The sequence below is a fragment of the Mizuhopecten yessoensis genome, unplaced genomic scaffold (genome assembly GCF_002113885.1).
Source record: "Mizuhopecten yessoensis strain PY_sf001 unplaced genomic scaffold, ASM211388v2 scaffold3423, whole genome shotgun sequence".
In the NCBI taxonomy this organism is placed as follows: Eukaryota; Metazoa; Mollusca; class Bivalvia; order Pectinida; family Pectinidae; genus Mizuhopecten; species Mizuhopecten yessoensis.
Genome location: NW_018405037.1, coordinates 96,694 through 121,482, shown reverse-complemented (window position 1 = coordinate 121,482; position 24,789 = coordinate 96,694). Strand labels below are relative to the sequence as shown.

General features: G+C 34.6%; 1 protein-coding gene across 11 annotated transcripts in view; it reads left to right on the top strand.

Moving 5' to 3' along the window:
* Positions 1–24,789, top strand: part of LOC110447449 (CUGBP Elav-like family member 2) — an 80,970-nt gene that overhangs the window by 20,209 nt on the left and 35,972 nt on the right. For all 11 annotated transcript variants that reach the window (XM_021493156.1, XM_021493151.1, XM_021493152.1 and 8 more), the window contains exons 3-7: positions 2,198–2,280; positions 16,981–17,029; positions 20,502–20,630; positions 22,636–22,715; positions 24,376–24,507. In XM_021493156.1, coding sequence (XP_021348831.1) covers positions 2,198–2,280; positions 16,981–17,029; positions 20,502–20,630; positions 22,636–22,715; positions 24,376–24,507 — 473 coding nt within the window. The remainder of the gene's footprint in view (positions 1–2,197; positions 2,281–16,980; positions 17,030–20,501; positions 20,631–22,635; positions 22,716–24,375; positions 24,508–24,789) is intronic.

Genomic DNA, 24,789 nt, shown 5'->3' with positions numbered 1-24,789 from the left:
AACAGTATCCGGTATCCTAGCCTCTGAATATGATCCCTCGGAAAAAAATATGATACTTATCAGTGAAGTCCCTCACTGTGTCCTTATCACCTGTATCTAGTCCTACTGTGAGGCCCTGGCTAGAGCTCACCTGTCAGCAGGAGTAGGGAAGGCCCTGCTGGGGCTTCATCAGGTGTAAAACATACACACTGACTAAAGCCTCATGTTTATTGGTGTTCAGGATAGAAATATTTTGAGATAGATCATCAGATGTACACAAATAACGCCGGTTTTTGTCTGGTGAGATGTTTTGTATGGATGAAAGACTTAAGATACAATGCTCCTGGAGTAGGCTGTTTATCAGGATGAATGTGGTTGGTGACACATATAGATCTACAATAATGACTAATTAGGGAAAGAAGTCTCTTGGTGAAATAAAATAGCATATGTATGATTGATATATAGGTAAATTACTGTACAGTTTGTTCTGCATTTCTGCTGACCATTTTAGGGTGTTTGTCAATTAGACAACCTGTCATTGTTAATATTCCTCTTGCATTTAATAAAAGTGTGACACTTCAGGAAAAAGTTGAATTTTGAAATGGTTTTCATTAAATATACCAACTTTTTGTGTTGCAGTTACGTTTGTACATCAGCGATTCTTCCTGATTGATGAGCATCTGATACGATTTGTTATGTATTATGTGGTCACAGCAGCTGTTTCTAGAATAGATTAAAAGTTTTCATGAATTATAAATATGATGTCAAAACTGAAAAAAAAAACACTTCTAATACTAAATATGTAATGCAATTTTGATTTTGTGAAATTCATTTCCTCCTATCAGTTTTTAAATGTTCAAATTTCTATTCATCTAACCATGCAGTGTGTCATATTTAGAAAGAAATGCTATTCATCAAACTTTGCCATTTATCAAACTCTGGTTTTTATGGAAAATGACTTTCTTATCATACTCCTTTGTAAATATATCAGTATTTCTTTAAAAAAATCCAGATATTTTCACATGAATTTTAAATGAAAATACATCTTTGATATAAACGGGGAAATTTAAAATTGTTATGCCATGGCTGTTCATACTAATGATAATAATTCTCTCCTGATCAGGACACAGATACATAATTTACATCTATATGTACATATAACATTACCTGACCTAACAGCTTTATCTTAAATCATCTTTTACTCTCGTTGATGTGGACCAATTTGAAGTTGATTTAAGGACGCTTTGTTTAACATATTTTTGCCTCCTGAGCTATAATATATAAATCATTGCTTACTCAGATCACCGATAAAAAGATATTTCACTAAATATGACGCCTACCCTGTTTGGTGGCGACTGTCTTTTCTTTATAATGCTGATGAAAATCTGATGGATAGTACGTACAACAATGGAGAGTAGATCTGAATACTCCTAGTACTCCACCCTTACAGTTTTTATGTTTATATAAAGTAGGACCTAACCAAGCCTGTCAGAAAACTTGTCGGACTGGATATTTCTCTGTATAACAGGAATTCCAGCCGTTATTGTATAGCGCATCCACCTGTTTCATTGAACAAATAAACAGACCCATTCAATAGTTTTTCCTGCTCTGATAAACACAAACAAGCCAAGTTTTGTCTAAGGTGAAAGTTTGTACTGTGTCAGTGTGGTTTAGAAGTGTCCTACCAGGGTTTTCTATTGTTCTCGGTAGGGGATTATAGGTTTAGAGTTGTGTACAGATGTAGCAGTCTTGTAATACTGTTATTAATTGATTGTATGTGGGGTGTTGTCCATTGGCTGTATATCTAGTATTTTAGATTTTACACTACTGGAAAGAAAAAGAAATTATAATGACAGCATCACAGTTTTAACTGAATTGATCTGTATTAAAACAAGTCACAAAATAAAAAATATACAAAAATGTTGTTGTGTGTTGAAAACAGCTTCCATGTGTTTGTCGTCTTTCATACATCAGGTCTTACCTGATCTTGTACTAGATTGCTACATTATATGTAGGTTTATGTGAGATTGTCTATATATTGGGTTGCTAAGATAGACAATAACGTATACATGTAGCCTCTTTGCATAAGTCTGCCTTTTTTTCCCCAAGAAAAATCACACACTTCTGAGTTCTGACATCACAATTGCATCTTAATGTATGAGAAATTTATACTTCTTAAAATTTGAAATATTAATTGCTATTTTCTTGTTTCTTTCAGGATGTTGTTTCGTCACCTTTTTTACGAGAAAAGCAGCATTAGATGCACAGAATGCTTTACACAATATCAAAACAATGGCTGGGGTAAGTTTCAGTATGCTTTCCATGTAGGCCGGTTTATATCGGCCACGGATGCTGCAAAGTTAAAAAGCAAATCCCTTTCCACAGACAACCACTGATAGAAGTCCAAACTGTGCTTGGTATTGTTTGTCTTCCAGTTTTCGTTAGATAAGTAGTTGATGATACTTAAGTTGTGCCTTTTTGTGATTTATAACTTCTTTAGTATTGACTGTTTTACATCAAAATCAAATTAACTAAAAACAATCATTTTCAAAAAGTTAAACAGAAGTTACTTTAAAAAACAGGCATAACTTTTTGTTTTGACCATATTCCATGTGGAGTGCTCTATAATGTTGACTGATGTGTTTTTACGATCAAATACTGTGCCACGGGGTACCTTTCCTGTAATTAGATCAGTATAAAGCGTAGTCCAACAGAAGGCCAAGGATACTGCTTTGTATACAATTTCAAACGAGGGGAGCATCTGGAAAGAGGAGACTTGTTCATTCCTGTCTGGATTCTAACCCTAATCCCCTGCTTTGTTGGTCTGAGCCTACCATACGTATGGCTGTAGGGTATCTCCCACTCCTTAGACTAGTTCTATCCTATTCATAGAAAATTACCTACTTCCTATTGATGAACTGTGATGAGAGATGAACTACTCTTAACTCAGGAGTATAGAAATCACAGAGGACGTTTCATCTTGGTAATGTAAGATCTTGTTTTCAACAGATGGAGTGTGGTTAAAACAGAACTTTGTGTGATTTTGGCTGGAGTGAAAGTAATCAGTTTTCTGTAAACTTTCTTAAACATCTGTCGATTGGCACAAATCTTTGAAGATAAATAAAATACACTTGGAAATCTGTTTGACAACTGGCTTCATCTATGATATACTTGGAGTGACAGTAAAATACCTAATAAACGATTGTCTGTGTTGTTCATGTTCTGCTTACCACAATAGCAAATGATGACGGCCATCAGCATGCTGTCGCTTCAAAAGGTATAGTTATGATCAACCCCACCCTGTAGTACCAAGGTAACACCACCAGGAAACCAGTGGAGATGGTGTCCTACCCTGATACAGGGACCTATTTAGGTCAGCCCTCCCCATTTCGTCCAAACCCAAAGTGGCAATGAGTTATTATCTTAATTATCAAAGCAGAAAATGGTATTGAGATGGGATTTGATTATACCTGGCCCTACATGTTGAACACCAGGCTTCCTTGACGGATATTGTAGATGTGGAAATGATTATCACATGTCTGCAGAATCAATAGGTGTTAATTTAGCCAGGGGATGGAACTGTCATACCACCTCATAAATCCAGAACACTCGGATAAATGTTGCATATCTTGTCTGATGCTGTCAGCGCTAGAAAAGCTTGTTGCTGTGACGGTTTGTAAAGCCAACGATAATGAGGGCGGAATTGATTTCAAATCATTCAGACTGCCATCAGGTTTTCTTACTTGAAAATATGACAGAAAACATATTTATGGAATACAAATCATATTTTATGTATAACTGACTATCTGACTGATTAGAACCTGATGCTATTGCCTGGGAACCAGCGATGGTCACAGAAATATTTCAGGGGCATGCGCAATGAAAGGGGGCCACACCACACCAAGCTTGACAATCATTTTAGTTCTTGTCAATAAATATAAACATATTTTCCGAACTATACCATTAAACATTATAACAACAAATTTCAAGAATGTGGTATTAAAAAAATTCAATCAGCTGTCATATTAAATGTTAATTTTTATGTCTGATACAAAGTGTTATTTTCTTTTTCATTTTTTTTTTTATCAAAGCTCTAAGAGTCTTTGCAAGCAAGTGAGTAATTTAAATGTCTAGATTGTTCAAAGACTTACAATCCTAATGACGGGTTTGTAAACAGACTTCAGCCAAAAAAAGATTTATGAGATAAAAGTCAAATTGAAGAAATCCATGTAGACAGTTTCTAGACATAGAATTTGCATTGAAGGAGGAAAAGTTAATACATTCAAGGTAGACATCAACATACATGATTGTTGATGAAACGAAAGACGTTCATGGACATTAAAACTCACAAATTTTGGAGCCTTGAAATTTGTATGTAACTATAAATTATCTAGGGACATAGGATGGGCAGTAAGTTCCCTGTCTGACTGTTGCAAAATTGATATTCTTCAGATTTTAATTAGTATTGTGACTCCGTTTTCATGGGTAGGTAGACGGTAGAATTTCTTTTTATTACCAAGATTTATTGAGTAATATTAGCATTTGTTTATCATTGGACAATTCACACTCACTGTATCAAGGCAGCTGCATTCATTATATGACACCTTTTAAAATTTTAAAAATAAATTTTAAAGTAGTTTCATTTTCTGTTCATTTTCAAATCAAATAGTTTAAAGGCAGAAAAGATTTTTTTTCTTTGGAATATGTCAACAGTATGACAAATGATCAGTATGATCAGAGATCTTTTTCTCCAGCAAAATGAGGTTCATTGAAAACATGACTAGCATAATGGGTTTGTTTATGTCGCATAGCGTGGTTTACTCAAATGCTGCTTACCTTTTTGTATTAAAAGAAAATTGAAAGTTAATAAATGTTCCCTTGTAAGATATACATCAATAAAGTTAAAAAACCCACAAACTCTATTGCTTAAGTTTGAGAAACAATGTTATGTTTTGTGATAAGATCATCCATCTTCGTTTTATAGAAGTGAAGGGAGCTGTGTAAATGTTTTATAATAAGGGGACCGGGTATAGAATTGGGTGTCATTAAGGAGAAGATGACGAGCTCTCCTGCTGTGGAGGTGAACCATAACCTACAGATAGTAGAGATTACATTCACACATGTAATGAGGCAGTAGCATACACATTACTACCATTACACAGGTTAACTGAAATCATTGGAGATCTGATGTTGGGGAACCAGGAGATAAACTTGTTACAGGTTGTATGGTCTAGATCTCAATCACAGCTGGTGGAAATCTGGGTATGTTCACTGCTGTATGCTTTGAAGAAACGCACAAGACAGAAATAAAAAAAAAATCTTCTTGAAAAGGGAAAAGCCTTCATTTCTGATGGTGAGAATAGCAGGCACTGTAATCATTGCTAGTTAACTGGTGAGGGGGTGTAGGTACCACACAGGTTGGCAGTGTTACGCCATGGCAGGGAGCAAATTGTGTACGACAGTTCTATCGGACAGCTGGCAGCATTTGACAATACCAATGCTCGTACTCTCCAGTTGTCGTTTAGTGTGACAATTTGCAATGACAGCACTTGTAAATGGAGTTTTCTTGCGCCGTCTGTGGTAATACATTTACTTTCTTGGGGTTTTATGCCTATCTAAACACATGCCCATGGCTGTTCTCTGTATTGTCATTGTGGTAGGCCTGTTTATTTATCCTCGTGATAAACTTCTACTTTCAGTCTTAAAACAAGTTCTATGTTGATCTACATGCTTTTGTTATATTTCTAGTAGTGTATCTGAGATACAGGATTCTGTTTTAAAACAATAAAAGTAACGAAAATATTTTTCACCTATTATCAGGAGATCATCTTTTGGTCCTTTCCATTTGAGGAAAGTGAAAGTTTTCATTTTCAGTATTGTTCATTTGTATGAAGTGACCAGTATCAGCACTTTTCATTTGAGGAAAGTGAAAGATTTAATTTTCAGTATTGATCATTAAACTGTCCTTCAGTGTCAATTGCGTGAAGGCTAAATTGGTTTTCTTAGGATTGTTCCGTATTAGGCTTAGATTATCTGACATTTCAGATGATGCATTGATTTTGTATTCACCATTCTCTGTCCTACAACATCTTGATTCCTTCTGCACTCTAAACTGGCCTGTTAATATTACCTGGGTCCTTATTGCCCGTGTGACGTGTACAGATCGTGTACTATTGATTTCCTGGCATCTGGTAACCAATAAGTCACACAATTGGCCTATCCCTAATGGCTCCTGTTGAGGCTGCCAAGCACTGGCGACACAGACTCTAGTGGTGCGGTTTGTTTTTGTTCAGGAAGGAAGTACTGGAATTGGGGAGAGCAATATTATTGCATCAGCTGTGATTACTGTAGGGCACGATTCGAGAGGGTCAGAACCCTAGCGCTAACATTTGCAATTAAATGAGTGACAGGTTTTCCAAAGGAGATGACGAGGCTTTTCCGTTGTAGTAGTTATTATCTTTGGTGCCTGACATTTTTATAGAATGTGTTAATTGAATGCATTTCTTACTGATTTTTTTTTCCTTTCTACACCACTGTGAAAAAATCCTAGCTAATTTTGTTTCCAGAAAGTCTCTTTCAAATGCTTGGAATGGTTTGAAATTGAAATCTTATTAAGATTTGATGGCTTGAATCAGCTAAGACTTGTTGCATACATGTTAAAAAAACAGCCCAGAGTCATCAATTTTGGAATCTCTCAAACTGCGGAATGGGTGTTTGATTGCATTGTGTTGACTTGTTCATATGTCTCCCATAGTGTGGAAGTAATGGCAGGAGGCTTATTTTGTGTAAGGGATGATTGATAGTAGGACATTTGCTATGAAAGACAAATCCACCACGAATAAGTCCATCAATACTACATCCTGTCGCTGCTTGTGGCGTTCGACCTTTGGAAGGCTTTGACTGAGAGTTGTGTGTTGTTTGAATAGTAATCAAGTCAGGTTAGGACAGTTGTTGATCAATAATAACCAGGAGACCAAGCTTTATGGTCAACGTAATTCCCTCTCCATCATTTTCTACTTTCAATTGATTGTCCAAAACTAGCTCCAACCAAACACTGTTGACTTGACACTATAACAAATGTACACAGCGGTGTGACAGGTATACCATTCCATGGTCAATGCTGTCCCATAATTGACCAGTGTCTAGCTACCTACACTGGCAGTCGCTGTAGCCTGATCTCATCCCAGCCAGCTGATGTCCACCAACAATGCAGTCGATTCTCATTACACGATTTAATAATTCCTAATTATTCTCATTTGATCAGTGAAGGGAGTGTAAATCTGTCTCATTCAACGCCCTGTATAGGTTCTGCGTTTGAATTAGCCCCATATAGAATGCCAGGAACCATTTCGGTTTGTAGGAGGTCTTGATAATGATGGGGGAGATGACTGGCAATACCCATCACAGGTTTACATAGAAATCAATAGGTTTTTACCCTGTAGGGTTCTATTTGTTTTGTGTTTGTTGATCAATATGTATAGAGAAAACCATGTTGGAGGGTAGTGGCTGAGGAATTGACATTAATAGGCATTAGTGCAGGATCACAGACTGTCAATGGCATTAACACCAAATCAGGAATATCGCTTTGTCTTATCACAAGAGTTCTGGTCACACCACTAAATCGGTTGGTAATAAGATTAGGAATTTGGGTTTAGTGACAAATTTTATTGTTAAGCTTCCACACCATATTATTAATGCCACCAAAATAGTACAGCAGGATTAGAATTGGTTATTGCTATGTAAGAATTCGTGATAAGGAAAAGCTAGGCATTTGATTGTTGGTATACAGACCGCTCGGTTTACTACAGCTATAGGCCTTAAGTAGACCTTGTATTTATTTCTGGCTTTTGTTGTGATTGAAAATAAAAGTAAAGTATAGTTATGCAATTTGTGAAATTTGGTTTTCTTATAAGAGATTGGATACCCAATCTGTATTTTCAGGAAACGTTGTCCCGTGGCTGCTATAATTTTTTTTTTATATAAAATCTAATCAGAATAACGAAAGTCTAGTCTTTTTCATCTTGTTATTCCTTTATTTTAACACTTTGTGATATATTCAGTAATAGAGCTGAAAATTAAACAAATAAAAAGATGCATTTTAACAGGTGTTTCCTTTATGTTGTACTCTTCGTGAAACATTCAGTAATGATGCTGAAATTAGAAAAAAAAAATGTAGATTCTATTCTGTATTGGCTTTCAAAACGAACTCAGGATGTAAATGGGCATAGATATTATGACAAAACGATATACATACTAAGTACAGTAACCTGGGAAAACCGGTATGCTAACAATATTTATCACCTCTGTGTGAAAGTTTAAGACATCTGAATTGAATAATTCATATAACTTTTGTTATGAATTAGGTGTTTATGTAAATGACATGTCTATTTTTTCTATTATGACTACCACTTGATGACATTTATGTGCTGTGATCAAGATCAGCAGTAGTGGTCCTTCTGTTGGAGAATCCCCAGGATAGGATTTAATTAAGAGTGAAGGGTAATATAACCAGGATTTTATGTACAGCCAATCATTTATAGGTCTCATCCTGTGGATCCTTCTAATTCCAGTTGTGGCCTGCTGGAAATTTAAATCTCCCATCCTTTTCAGAGTTGATGAATTAAAAACCAGGTCACTTTCTGAGATCATAAATTAATTTATTTCTGGAAAATTCTAGAAATCAGACTTTTGTGGATATCATATATGTTGTATTGCCTCCTTTATTCTCTTAAGTCTTGTATAAGTTTCTGAATTATTAGATGCATTTGATTTCAGATCTGGTATATACATTGTAGTGCTGGAATGAAGAAAATAAAGTTTTCCCATTTTCTCAGTAAGACATTGGAGTGAATAAAAGAAAAGTAAAAATGGTACATGTATCATAGTCTGTTTATGATTTGGTGAAGTGTATTTTAAAGCAAGCCTATTCATTTCATTTTTATGTGGAAATTCATAGGCCCAGACATCCTCAGAAATTTTAAGTTTTTATGGAAAGCTGTGCAATTCTTTTATAAACACAACGCCTACTCAGAATGGTGGGAAGCCTTTTATTAGCCTGCTATATAGCAGACTTTGTTTACTGATACTGGAGATATATAGACACTCAAAATTGGCATTTGAAAATTAAAATTGCCCATTTCACAACTGATAATTGTTGAACAGTGTTACTTTCTAAATCAAGCCCAAATTTCTTAGTGCAAACAGGTTTTTCCACCAAACTTTAGGTAATAATCTATGGGAATTTGATATCTTGTATTTTGTTGATATATCTTTCAAATTCAATTTCATGCAAAGTGTAAGTTAATCTGTCTGGCGATACAGTAAATTGGTATTGAGATAAAATTGCTCCATTGATAATGAGTGTAGAGTACACATGATATACAGGTTAACCATTATACACTGTTTTATGTATGATGATCATCCATCTCTTCCGTTAAATGTAAGATATTTCGTTGTTTGGCCGTTTTTAATTTACTGAGTGAGAGAACACACTTAAAGCTAGGGTACTTCACTTAACAAACCAACACAGCATCTTGTGTTTTGACATAATGGCACAAAATAAGTTAAACATTTCTATACAATGTTGGAACATATTTACCATAGCACAGGTGGACCCTGGAGCAGATAAAAGAGTTATATTATGAAAGGTTAGGACTGGGAGTAACTAGTGCCATTTTGTAGTTGGTTAGGGTTTGGAGTACTGATAAAGTGCTCATCAGAATGTTGGGTCTCGCTCATATCAAGAATTTTTTTTTATAGTTCAAATAGTAATAATGGTTTTAGAATGATTGAGGTTGGGGGTGGAGAATTCTGGAAGAAGTTAGAAGTTTGGTTGGTCGGTTAGGGGGAGGGTCTTCTAATTACCAGAAAGCTAACGAGTTATAATATTGGGTATATACATAGACCAGGGGAAGGGAGAAATATATACAGAACACAGATGTAAATTTGTGCTTTTTGCTGGATCCAGCCATGCCAAGAATATCTGGCATTATCCACTCCCGCTTCTCACAGCGTATAGACTGGTCCGAGGTGGCCGACTGCCAACCGCACACCAGCTTATAACAGATTTTTTTTTTTTAACCTTTTTCACTTTTAACAAGCAGATCATTAAAGAATGCAGTGCTTCAATATTGCGCACTAAGAAAAATCTGTTCAAGTCCATGTTTTCATTAAAAAGCAGTGCTTGGGTGCCTTATCAACACTGAACGGCTCCGTGCCAGTTTTTTTTTCGCTCTGTCAGTTCTAGCCAATCTTCTTAGTGAGGAAGAGGAAGGATATGAGGAAAATGATAACATATGTTGGTGGTATGTGTAGTGCTTGGTTGTCATGTTGTGTCAAACCTTGTCTATCCCACATCACTATGACTACAGCATTGGCAAAGTAAATCATCTCAAGTAGGGACACGGAATACCTACAGAGTTTTTCTCATTCTAGGTGTGGTGACAACATCAAAAAAGAATCTATGTTGGTCTATCAAAAATGTATGTAGACTAATTTTTAAGCGAGCGATTTTCTCTGTGTGATGGTTTTCAGTGATATAAATAATGTTCAGAATCATCAATTGCATTTTGTGATTGCATGACTATTTAATTTTGGAATGTGGTTTGTCGAAAATAGTCGAGGAGAAGGACCCTATTAATTGATGACTCTTTGGTGTGCTGGAGGCCAAGGTCAATTATTTAAAAAAGGAGTTTCTTGTCTGGATCCTAACTTCAGAACAAATAATAGCACAAAGCTCAAACATATGGGATTTTCCTAGAACCCTGTGTAATTGTGGCATAGTCTGTCAAATCTTGAGTATTTGTTGTTAAAATATAACTTAATTTAATAATGAATTCCAATGGAAGTTAGAAATAACTTTGAAAAAAACAAACCCAAAATAAAAAACAAATCTACACGAAAGGCATATTTATTCTGAAACAATTGTGAAAGTTCTGTTGTGATTCAGGCTTAATCAGAATCTCAGATATTTATGAATAACACTATGATTGAACAAAAACTCTATGAATATGTAGGATAGTTTTCCCATTTAAAGACCTACACATTCTATGTTATGGTAATGTTTTCTTTTGGTTTGGAAATATTCAAGATTTCTGTGATGTATGGAATTGGATTACTATTCACAAAACTAAGGAATTATATTAACTATTGAACGTATATATACAAGTATTGTTCTGTTACATCTGACAGTTACTACTGTACATAAAACCTTGTTACCAACTAGAAGGTGTCAGGAGTGATACCTATATATGGGTTGGGATGATGATGTCGGCTGTAGAAAATGATTGAAGTACATGTATTGATCCACATCACAATTAGCTCACTACACTCACTCTATACTGGTTACCTGACACTGAAGTCTCACAATCTCCACAGGTGTGATGACATATTTACAGAAAACATGGCCGACAAAGTCTCTACAAAGCTCTTGATATTTACCCTGTAGAGTTGACAAGTTACAAACGTAGAGCAATCCTTGTCTCTGGGTGATAAGTTCTAATTGGAGTTGAGTTTATCAGGAAACAGGGTCTCAAGTTCATCAGATGGGAGGGGATTCTTATCAGAGTCATGTCATGGCTTACACATGATGTGTGCAGGAGTGAATTTCCTCACAGGCTCCTCATTTTCCCCTCCCCTTAGTCATACTAACTCAAAGATGCTTGTTCATCGGGACATATACATAAGATCTCGACAGAGTAGTGTAACGCATTTCCTGCTTGTAGTTATACCGCCAGAAGTCTGGCAGTGGCATTACAGCGTCAGGTTTACTACTGTCGGCAAACTGTCAGTGCAGTGGAACATGTAAATACTCATTACTGGCATTCTTTTGGCATGAATGAAAGTCGTCTCCGAGCCATTGTCTGGCATTCTAAAGTAAACATTATGATTGTAAAGTACATGGAAAAAATTCAATATTTCATGGTAATATTTGAATGGAATTCAATTCAAAAGGGGAGGAAATGTTGAGATGATATATTGTGACTTGGCTATCCAGTAACATAACAGAACTATTGAACATGTCTTTCATACCTATTGATGTAGATTGACAAGTGTTCATTAGAAAGTTATGGTTTGTCATTCAGCACTGTGACGACTTTCATAATGATTTAATGACATATCAGGTTAGATATAACTTACATTTATTGTGGGCCACAAAACTTTTCAAATACAGGCCAGAATTTTAATTGTCGTCTTTGATGGTATGGTATATCATGTCGTGTCAAAGTACTCAAAATCAGGGTTCCACTTTGTTACAGGAGGGGTCTGTTGAGTCATAAATTGTATACTGGGCTGATTTTTCCAATTTATCCAATTAATCAAAAAACCTTGAGCATTGTTGGGTGAATATGTACATTTAAATGGTTAACATAGACCTCCTGGAAGGTCAAAGTTGAGTATTACTGAATCTTCCAGCTTTTTATTCAAATGTCAATTCGTTGTTTATTGAAAAAAATAAATTTGAATTGCTTCTTGTGAAAAAGGATCTGTAAGAAGTTACATTAATGCTAGTCTAAGCAAAACATTTATCTGTTTATCAATCTCAAGCATGATAAAAAAGAATTTTTGGGAAATATGAGACTTGTGAATTAGGCATTTTCCAGTTCATTGTACAATGAAAAATAATTCCACATATACTTGAACATTACTAGGTCATTGCTGAACCCTTCTGGCTTTTAAATATCTAAATAAGGAAATCAGTTTAATTGAACATAATGACCTTTTTAGACGCTTAAAAAGGTCATTTTGAAATTGACTGCTTCCATCGTACTTTGAGCAGAATATTACGAGATGAAACCCTGTACATGGTTGAATATTTTGATATGAAAGTTTGTTGAAAGTTAAATAATGTTAACATTTTCATTTAAACATTTTCATTTAAACATTTTCATTTCATCGTATTTCTTGTAATGGATTTCTTGGCTAACAAAAAGAGAATGGAAAAAGGTGTAGTAATATCTATTAGATCAATACTGGTTAATACTTCAAGTTGAAATTTTAGTTGAATTAAAACTGTTTAGAAATTTTTAAGTACACTTATTTAATGTAACATTATTTTATTACAAGCAACTGGCATAAAATCCAGCAGCTTCCGGGTAATACTTTTTTTGTATTTTTTAAAAATTTATTTTGAAAGGATTATTTTATAAAAGTTGATCTATCAAACAATAGAGATAAATATGGGCCTTTGTGCGGGACAGGGATTTCGAAAGTAATAATTTTATAGATGGCAAAATATGAAAGACAGATTTAAATTTTGTATTGTACTTCAAATGTTACAGGCACCTATTCTTTAATTCATTGTAGCTGTAACAGTAGACGACTTTAAAACTCGTAACTTTAGCCATCGGTGTGGAAACTTGTCATGCTCTTCCAACATAAATTTGATGCTTGCATTGTAGAAAATGCCTTTTAATTACTTTGTTAGGTTTGTGTACTGTTGAAAATTGGGCCTTCTAGAATTGATGTGTTGAAAATGGTAATCCAGATAGATGGTTTAGGGAGTAAAGAGGTGCCCAACCTGATAGCATGGTTGCTAAAACTTAAATATTTAATGGTTGAAGGAAACTTGAATCATAATGAGTTGCCAGAATGGCACATCTGATCCCCAATTAAGTGGTACAAAACTGACACATGGCTTTAGATAGAATCTGACTTAAAAATATGTAAATTGATATTAAACATCCTGAATAGAAAGACGAATGCTAAAAGAAAAAAACTGCATTTAAATAAATTTGTATATAGATATTCATAATAAGTCTTATGTTGGACTCATAAACTTGGTATCTCAATTTAATTTATTGTTGTCAAATCAAATAGTTATCAATCCCTATGGAAGTATCATATATCACTCATTCAATTCAGTTAGCAAGCAGTGTGTGAAAATAATATATGTTAAAATACATAACAAATCATTGTTTAGTTATGTCTTGGAAATATTAATACATTTGAACCAATGTGTGAAGTTGATGATTCTGATATCAAGAGATTGACTTGTTGAAATTTCCATAAAATAATTTCACATGATGCTAGGGAAGAATTAACCACCCAGCATAGGAAATCGCTGTCACATGTTGTTATGATCGTGCTAATTGATTTTGTGTTGATCAAATGTTTGTACATCCATCTTTGATAGTGAGGTGACTTAAACAGGTGATTTTTGACAGCGTGTCTTGAATTATAATGACTTGGCAGCGTGTCTTGATTTTCACTGATAGCTTTAGTTTGGGATATACATGTATAATTTGGTGAGCTGTAGGTGTAATGAACTGATAAAGATATTACTAGATTGCAAATAGGAAAAAAATATAGCGTCCATGTTGTGACATTTATGGATCAGGTAAAAAAAATTGAAAAACAAGCAATTAGTTTCATACACAGAAGTGTTTTATACTATATCACTAAAAAACGTAACGTAATACTTCATAACCTATTTAAAGCAAAACAGTCTACGGTAATAATGCAGAATTACTTACAAAGGCCAAACATTTTAAGTTGGGTATTTAATATTTTGATGAGATCGGAAAGTTTGATTGGGAAAATAAAGAGTTGTGACGTTCGAGTAAAAAAAGAAGAGTTTCGAATTGATTGGACTTGGCTAGCTTATATACATCGTGGTCATGATCATGTGTTGCTGTGTCCTGTGAAAGATTGCAGTCAAAGAAAGTGACAGGTTGAGCCTGGGCCTTCTGGCTAACACCAAGAAATTGTTAAACAATAGTCGTGTTGATGAGCCCCAGTCTTAAACATAAGACGATAACGGAGGGTCACTCCAGATATAGACCTGCCTGTGTGTATGCTGCTGTTTCCTTTCATGTAACATGAGTTTGCTCACACAAAATATAAAGTTACTGGGGAAAAAAGTATAACAACATGTTTGTAATGGCCATTACAACATGTAACTGAGGTTTTGCCAAGTTTAAATAGTGATATAAAGTATTCGTGTTGAAAGGTTTCACATGTTATGTGTATACTGGTATTTTAATGCTGTTCACCTGTAAGGTAGCAGGAGTTACCTGAGAGACACCTGGCCAGGCCTTCAGGCAGCTTGTTAATGTTTAGACACCCCGACTCTGACATTTACTGGCTATATCTCTCAGTATCAGTTTACACAGACCTGATGATTTGCAGAGATGTACCTAATGATGAGGATCACCGACAGTTCCTCTTCTCTCGCTTCTAGAATTAAATTTGAACTGCATGAGGTGGCACCATGGTATCAATATTGCAGTAGGTTTCTCTCCATATTATCGACGAGTTGACAGGTCTCCTACCAGTTCGTGTAAACCCTGTCACATTGCCTCGTTTTGTTCACTCTGTCAATTATTCATCATGTTAAAATCCAGGGAGGATTGGATACAAACTTTTTCGTCATACTTGATGTTGAACAAAGCTATAACTTTAATGGTTTTCTATATACTGTGTTTGCAGATCAATTAACTTGTTTCAGAAACATCATTCTTGCGTACACATATAATTTTGGATGATTGAGTTATATATTGCTCAATTTAAATAGTTGTTTTACACGATTGATTGATTGATAACACGCACCAGCATTTAAAAGCACAAGATTTTTGAGGTACACAAGCCAGAACAGTTTTGACACATTATCTATCACTTCTTAGTTGTTTACTCAAATTGCTGTAGATTTTATGTGTTGATATGAATATTAATTATATCTGATAGGAGTTTGATTGTTGTAGCTAATCTGCTCAGCTGAAGGCTGTTGCTGAAGTTTGATGGAAGCATATATTGGATACAGGCAGTTTACACAAGTCACATTTTGTAAAGTTTGCTGAAAACTAACATTTCATTAACACCATGACACAGCAGCTGGTCGTGTAGAAATATTACAATTCCCCTTCATTATCAGTGACCTATAGCTAATTAATTCACAACATATATTATATTGAAAACACGTTATTGTGTGACTCTTTGAATGACAGGGAGACATATTTGTAGATATACTGGTTCTTCTGGTTCTTCAAATTTCATCTTATTTGGGTCTTGACATTTAAGTAGTTCACTTATTTTGATAAAACTTGAAGTTTACCTTATCACCCACAGAAGAAGTGAAACGTACTGTAATTAGGTCACTGTGACCTGATGAAGGTCAGATAAGTGCAAAATTTTCAGATAGTCACTAACATTAACCATTTCACCCGTAGGTATTTGGTAGACTCTACCATACATTGATCTGGATGAGTCCATTATGGTCTACAGTGGTGAAAGGGTTAAAATAGGCAAAGATGTTTTGATGAAACATGAGGTGTACCTGTATCATACACTGAATGTGTGCAGTGCACAGTAAATATATATATCAAAGATCGTGCAGCAAAGTTTTCGGTAGAATTACAACTTTTAAACAGTTGGATATATATCTTAATGAAATCTTCAAGAAAACTTACATTTCTGGCAGAAGTATTACCTTTATCTGCAATGTAATAAGGTCATCATGACCTTGTTCTTTAGGTCAAAGTTCAATTAAGTGTAAAGATTTGAAATAATGTTGCAGATATCTTCATCAAACCACTTACAGTTATTTATATCATGCATGCACCATAGAAGGTGTGCAGTGCACTGTATTTAGGTCACTGTGACCATCACCTCTAGGCTCAAGGTCAAATAAATGCAAGCAATTATGCATATTTGCTAATAATGGAAAACATCACAAAAACAAATCTCTAGTTATTATTTATTTAAGTATTGTCTGTGTGTAGTATAAAACAAGAGAATTGATACTGGTAGAAGAAATTGGATTCTTCCCGATGCTAAAAAATGAGGTTTATTGAGGAAGAGGAGGTAGTTTAAAACAAAGGAAATTGCAAATAGACCTTCATATGATCATACAATGTTATGGGCTGGGTTGTAAATTATTTAAAGATGATGTTCATTATAAAATACACTCTTGCATGTTTCATTGTTTTTCACAAGTAATTAATTCCATGTGAAACACAATCTCTATTTTATTTAATGTTTTTTTCCTTTTTGTTATCTTTTCAGATGCATCATCCAATACAGATGAAACCTGCCGACAGTGAAAAAAGAAATGGTACGTCTTATAATTTCTAAACATTATTTCATAATTTTGTATTGTAAGTTTTCCTCAAACACATTAAATACCAAATCTTCTCCCTACAAACATCCATATATAAATTTAGGAAGGGCCCCGAATTAGGGAAGTAAATATAAAGAATAGCATAGCAAGTGATACCTCCAGGATGTTGTGACAGATAACAGATTAAATTTTGTCCTATTTTTAGTGAAAATAAGATTGGGAGATCTGCTTTGTGCTTAATATAAGATTTGAGAGATCTGCTTTGTGCTTAATATTAAGATTTGAGAGATCTGCTTTGTGCTTAATATAAGATTTGAAAGATCTGCTTTGTGCTTAATATAAGATTTGAGAGATCTGCTTTGTGCTTAATATAAGATTTGAGAGATCTGTTTTGTGCTTAATATTATATTTGAGAGATCTGCTTTGTGCATTTTCCTTCTCGGTGTTAACAAGCTGCAGTGATCGAAAACACAGTTATTTCCTTATCACTAAACATGCACACATCATATGTTTATTGATAATTCAGATTTATATTAAGTGGCAATTCATCACCTTAGGGGAAACAAAACCAAGGTCATCTTACACTCCTCATTAATACGTGCATCTCCTTCCTACCTAGTATGGTTTGTCAATGTAACTTACGAGAATAAACTCCAATTAAGAACCACACTTCACGAAATAGGAAAAATATTGTTTCTAAATGATTTTTGCTGAATTTTCTATTTTCAATCAAAATTATATACAAAAATGCACAGGGTTGTCGAGTTAGTTTTATGAATAGTTTTAAGAGTTGGCTTAGAGTTGATAATTGATGCATGAATATGTTTGAAGCACACCCCCCAACCAAAAAGGAAATAAATTAAGGAAAAGAAAATGCAATTCAATATTATCATAGAGGCGAGATAAAAATGCATTGATGGTACATGTAAGTTGAGTTTTAATTTTCTAAATATCGTGCAGCTAAAAAACCTTCTTCTAAATGGAATCATAACACATGATGCATATACACATGATGAAACATGCAGCTGGTTTCCAACTTTAAACTTCTGTTTCGAAATTTGACATCTGTGGAGTAGATGTATTATATCATCATATTTCAGCCAAATCTAGATACTTGATGCTTTCAACTTTTTATTTTTTCATTTTTTTTTTACTTTTCTTTTTCAAATTTCAATTTTCTTACATTATGAAGTAGTAGAATTGACTTTCAGAAACATAGATTATTTCCTAAAGAAAAGGAAAAGGATTAAAATGAGTGAAAACCTTGAACAAGATAAAGGATTGGATAATTAAATACATACATCTATAGTGGATAATGTTCATATGGGAAATCACTTTTTGCGATGAGGTTTTAGCTACTTGGGAGTCTTGCACCAAATGACCCATGAAATGGTGTAGTTTTTGTCAGAGAAACATGCTTATCAGATGGTAGGAGGATTGGTAGGGGGGATGGAGATACATGTGCCGTGTGATTTACAGCCCCCACAGGACTCCTTTACATAGCCCTCTCCATGTAGACAAGTGGACATATGGTCAGATGTTCTAGAATCTCTACATCTCCTGGCTTTTTAGACCTTCAATTTTTGCTTTGAAGGTTTTTATGAAGGAATACATTGGCTCACTGTATAGTTCGGATGATCAGGTTAAACATCAAGGAATTTAATTAATATTTCGAAACTTGAAAAACCAATCCTGCAATGAGAAGCTAGATCCTAGTAAATATTAGTGGGTATACTTTGCCATGGTTCTAGCTAACTGCACCCACTTCCATAGAGGATTTTCAAGTTATATTCAGGCTTTCTGTAGGAAGGTTATAAGCTAGATAGCTTTTCTCTACTTAGAATGGCTGTCATGTTTAAAAGCTGTGCAATTCTAAGTAGGATATTCTCTCTAACTCGGTGACAAGCTCAAGTCATGACATCAAACGACCTTCCAAAATAACCATTTTATGCAGTCTGAAGCATTGTTATAGACAAGTTGATTAATAAGTCTACATACAGAGGTTAATGAGAACTGTAATATAAAGAAACCATATGGTGTTATAACAAGTGCTAAGTAAAAGGAAGTCTGTAATTAAATGTATATATATACAGTATTTTACGTAGCAAAGAAATTGAAATTTAAAAAAGTTTTTTTTTTTTGATTGGCTGAAAGTAAGCATGTATAAATGTCAGTTTCCTATGAGCTAAAGTAGTTTGCAGACAGGTTACTCATATATTAAGTACAGCATGATGAACTCTTTTGTTGGACTGTCAAAAGGTTAAGCAATTAATGTTGCAGTCTAAAGTTTTTTTCACTCGATCACAAACTTTCACTGAAAAATTGTTTGTCGTATAATTGCATAAATTATCTTTCACATTAAGTCCTTTCAAATATGGGATATCATCTGTTAATTTCAAAGGCATAATGGGGGTTTTGTTACGGAGCTTGATTTATTTAAAATGCCATGGAGAGAAAGGATGATTACATTTCACCTTTTGAAGACCTAGATACATTTGTTTATTTGTCACAAGGGGGAGCAGTTAGATTATTTAGATAGGGGTTTTTGCTAATTGCCCCATGTCTACCAATTATGTGTTGGCTCCCAAACAGAAAATGTTATTATTCTTTATGTGTAATTAATCTGTACAACATGAGTGTTAATTAACTTTGTCAGGTATATAGTGTGTGTTATGTGTAGACTAATACTGTTGGCCCTGACATAAACTCTGTGGTAGGACCAGGTTTATTTGTAGTTACTGAGTAACCTTGGTGTAGTATAACATTACTATACCGTGCTATATATATAGATCACAAATGGTGTCATTCACTTGTATGAATCCTTACTGTGCAGGTAAAAGGTGCCGACAGTTCATGGCCCAAATGCTGTACACAGCTGTTTTATTTTTATGAAACTTTTACAAACAAACCAAATCAATAAATGTTGTGATGTTAATCAGATGGAGAAGAGTTTCCATAGCCAGAGTTATGTTTTCCTGTGATTGTTCTGTTTCATTGTTTGATTTTACCCGCTGCTTGGGCTTGAGGGACATAGCAAGTTTCTTGCTCCTTGAGACAAGATATGTTTCCTTAGTTGAACACCACCTGCAATCGTATGGTCTTAGACTTCTGTAAGGATACAACAGAAAATTGCCAAAGGAGTTAGTCTGCTCTTCTAGAAACTACTCCCCTAGAAACTACCAAAGGAATTAGCTTGCAAAGGTGATACAGTTTTTGAACTAACCTACTCTGACAGAGAGCCGACTCTCTGAACAGAGAAGTGTGGGCTAAAGTGGGGATACAATTCATGTAATATGTTCCTATCAGATAGAATTAAAACCTTTTTAATATACATCTGAATCTGTTTATTTAGGTCTGTGTTTGTTGAAGATGTGTGGTAGGTTTGTTTTTGGTTTTGATACCAGTACAAGGTGAACACATTGGATAATTAAATTAATGTCTTCTCATATTTTGTGTGTGTTTTCAGAGGAAAGAAAACTTTTTGTTGGAATGGTGTCAAAGAAATGTTCAGAAAATGATGTGAGAATGATGTTTGCACCGTTCGGGACGATAGAGGACTGTACAGTGTTACGAGATCAGAACGGCCAGAGTAAAGGTAAGGATACACTAAATAAAGCTCCTATCCCACCTAAAGGTAAATTCAGCTCTTCATAAGATAATGATATACTTATTGTTTCCTTCTACTGTTTCACACCTAAATATATGTTAAATCCTACCAGCTCTTTTGTTTGAAAACACCAGATTTCTTTTCATGCTAGTAATATTGTGTTATTATGAATTCTGATGATTTTAATCAGATACCCAAGATACCCTGGATATAATACTGTAAGTTTTCCATTTTGCCAACATTTCAGCTGAAGAGATTCTGCCCTATTTAAATATATGTTACACACTAAAAAGTGTGACATCTATCTTCTTCCGATTCAACAAATGTTTCAAACCTCAAACGAAATATTTGTATAACCCAATACAGGCTTGAGTAAACTTTTACTGAAAATTTGTGTGAATTGGATCAACATTGAAATCGTGTATAGAATACCACTTCTGGATAGGAAATCTATATTTAGTTAAATCCAATTATCATTATTATTTGGTTAAACACTGTGTCATGTGTGCAGAACACGAGCGGTGCAGACCGTTGATATATTGGCAGTGTACATGATCGTCAACGATCAGGGTTTAGTGTTTGCTAGGTATTGATCCCAGCGTCCAGTTACCGTGGCAATGGCTCTGCGTCGTTGGCAATAGGTGAAAATGTCTCCTTGGATATATTGGGTGTTACGGAAGGTTCTCATTATACGTGAAATAAGCTTTATACTGTTTAATCAGGTTTATGGTCGCCTTTATACCTAAACGTCTCCTGTGCAGGCATTTATGTTTTATGAAAGAGTGTTAGGTTTTATATCTGGATTGTGACTTCTAGATTTATTTTTCGATAGTTATAACTGTCATTGAGACATTGGCAGTCTTTCTAAAAATATCCGAATATCTTGTATAAAATTTAGACAGATCTAAAACTGAATTTTAATTTACCACATTATTGACTCTGTATCTCAATTGGATTTCTCTTTGATTACGTTTCCAGATCATTGGAACAGGAGTTCTAATAAAATTTGAATAAAATGATAACAGTCCTGAGATAGTGGTCATTTCATGTACAGCTACAGGCAACACGAGCTGGAATATTTCATTTTGGTGTTGTCATCATTGATTTTCTTTTCCACGTGAATAAATAGGATGATCAATAGTAACGATTCCAAAGACTCGAGGCTCTTGTGTTTAGTCATTAACATTTTCAGTAATGTTTAAAATGTTGTAATGACGATTGAAATATGGTTGAGGAAATATGAATTTGCCAAAAAATTATTTGAAAGTTAATTAGGGTAATCTGGAATCAAAAATCACATGTTTCAGATGTCCCACTTTAGATTGGTGTGGACTGATGTCTGCCTATGACACACATTTTAATTTCAAAGAAATAACTCGTCTAGGTGCTTTAACATTCAAGGGATGACAGTGATGTAACATTATTTCACATCAGAGAGTGTATAGACACAGCAATAATCAAGTACACATCTTATAATTACCTCGTCATCCACATGGTACCTACATGTGTGTTAGGGTTGTCTGCGCTGGCGTTTGTCTGCAGAACATGTGGTCAGCTTGTTATGGGGCGGTATTTCTACATCAGTGATTTATATATATGTAGTTCTAAACTTAAACAATAAATTAAAATCAATGCCACTCCTAAAAATGGTGAGTTGATAAGTGAGGTAGGTGCACTTATACTTCACTTGTGATGGGTTATTTCTGAGAATTTTTTTTCCTAAATCTATTAACTGGTTCAGTAAGAAATGCCATTGGTGAAATTCATCATTTTATATGTGAAAATAAGTTATAGATACTCATAAAATTCCTCGAGTCCCAAATGTCCCATATTTGGAAACAGAACATAATTGGTTTCCCTTATTTGTAAGAGAAAAAATGGGGTTCAATAGATATATTTTATCAATGGAAATTCAATTTTGAATTTGTATTAAAATTGCAGTCCAATAAAGAAAATATTATTCATTAGTATATTTTGACTTATATTTTCACAGGTTGTGCATTTGTAACATATGCGAACAGACAATCTGCACAGAATGCCATAAAGAGTACCCATCATTCCCAGACCATGGAGGTAAGTATAGGTTGATGACTGCCTGTCGGTTTGGAGCAATATTGTTCCTCGTTATAACCAACGGCTTTAGTTCTCCAGCAAGGTAAAAATAATTACTGGCTCTGCAAATTAATCAAATGCCAATGGTCTTCTGTTAAACAGCTTGTTTCTTAGTTAACCTGAATATGATGCAAGTAGAAACAAAAAAGTTCATTATTGTGTAAATGTGATTATCTAGTGGAATTACAGTATCAACCATCAGTGATAGAACATCGAAGATGATACGTTGTAGGGCTAACATATTTCCTGGCCTTGTAACAGAATTCAATGTTTTACCCTATAATGATGTCTCTGTTTAAACTCGATAGGTTTTGAAAACGATCGTTCCCATGACTGATCGAAAGGAAAATTATAATCGGTCAAAGGAAGTAAAATTATAGGTCAAAAGAAAAATGTATGTGATCAGGTGAGGTCAGCAATCACGTCAATATTTTTAGAACAATATAAAAACAGATGTTGACTGGCTGTTTGGTCAACACCTGTTGTACTGGACCCTTTGAGTACTTAAAGTGTTTGGCCTTGGGTAACAGCTCTGCCTGAAGGGACATCTGTTGCCTTCAAACCCAGTCAATAACTCAATATTTAAACATTAGACTATGTAGCAATTTGTCAGTTGTATCATTTATTCTGAATTGGTATTATAGATATAAATTGAACATCTGTCTGTTGGGCATCTTGTTTGTAAAGAAAGGTCACATACATATATATATTCTGAAAGGTTTAGAAAACAAAAGGTTAGATTAATAGAACATTATAAATCAAATATTCACAGCCTGCGGTTTGGGAAAAAATCCTGTAAATGGCCGATTGATTAAGATAAGATTTCATAAGGATGGGGGAATAGAACATCTTTCTCAGATACAGAAAATCTCCTTTATATGCAAGTGAGAGAATGGAGAATGTTGAAGGTTGTCCTGGCAGATCGATACTGCTTTTGTTTTATGGGTATTTGTGGATGGATCAATGGAGTGGTAAAGCCAGTGTAACAGGCCTTCCCTGGGGAACAGGAGAGCTACTACAGTAACTAAGCACCTACTGCACCGTGTCATCAACACATTTTACTGTATCTATCAGATGTGTGGCTAGCTATAGATAGGCCAACATTTATGAGGTGGAAGTTTGTAGAGTACTATTTATACCGATGGTTTGGGCTATAGTTAGATATTCACGCTGAGTTTAATTTTGTCAGGTGTCGCATCATTAACTTATATAGTACATTATCATGTATGCATATGTCTACTTCAGTGGCTGTATTTGTATAAGCTTTCACCATCTATGAAAAGTACTGTATTGACTACAGAAAATTTAGTTATGGAAATATAAAGCTGTAATTAGTATTTCATGCCGTGTTTTTTCTTTCTCTTGTGAAACTACTTGACAAGAATGTGGAAAAAAAAAGAAGAAAAAAAAAGTTTTTTTTTTTTTCACCAGCAAAGAGTTCTAGAACAGCCCAGACAAGATATTTATTTATTTCTGTTGACAAATATTGAACAGTTAATAAACTTCATTTTGTATTTATAAGCTTGAAGCTATTCCTTGCTATTTTAACAAAATGCTTGTATCATAAAGATCTGAATCACTTTCATGTCCGACTTGTATAAATGTTTGTCTCTATTTTCAGGGTTGTACGTCGCCAGTTGTTGTTAAATTTGCCGACACACAAAAAGAAAAAGAACAGAAAAAACTTCAACAAATGAGTGCCAACCTTTGGAATATGTCCGTAGGAAACAACATGGCCCCACAGTATCTCACTGTACGTATATATATATATATAGAGAGAGAACCCTGGCACTGTCCCGTATCACTGCATTACAATGATCAAAACAGGGCATTGCCTACGTCTATAAGAACAAGGTAGCCCACAGTGCATAGCTTATGAATACTCCATATTGTTAGGTAACGTTTAAGAAAGAAAGACAAAATACATGGGACCAATGAATGAGAAATTTGATGTCTGGCATGTTTTCAACAGAAGTAAGAGTGAAAGTAATGATGATTAGATCGTTGTGCTAGGATTCCTAGGTTTTTAATGACG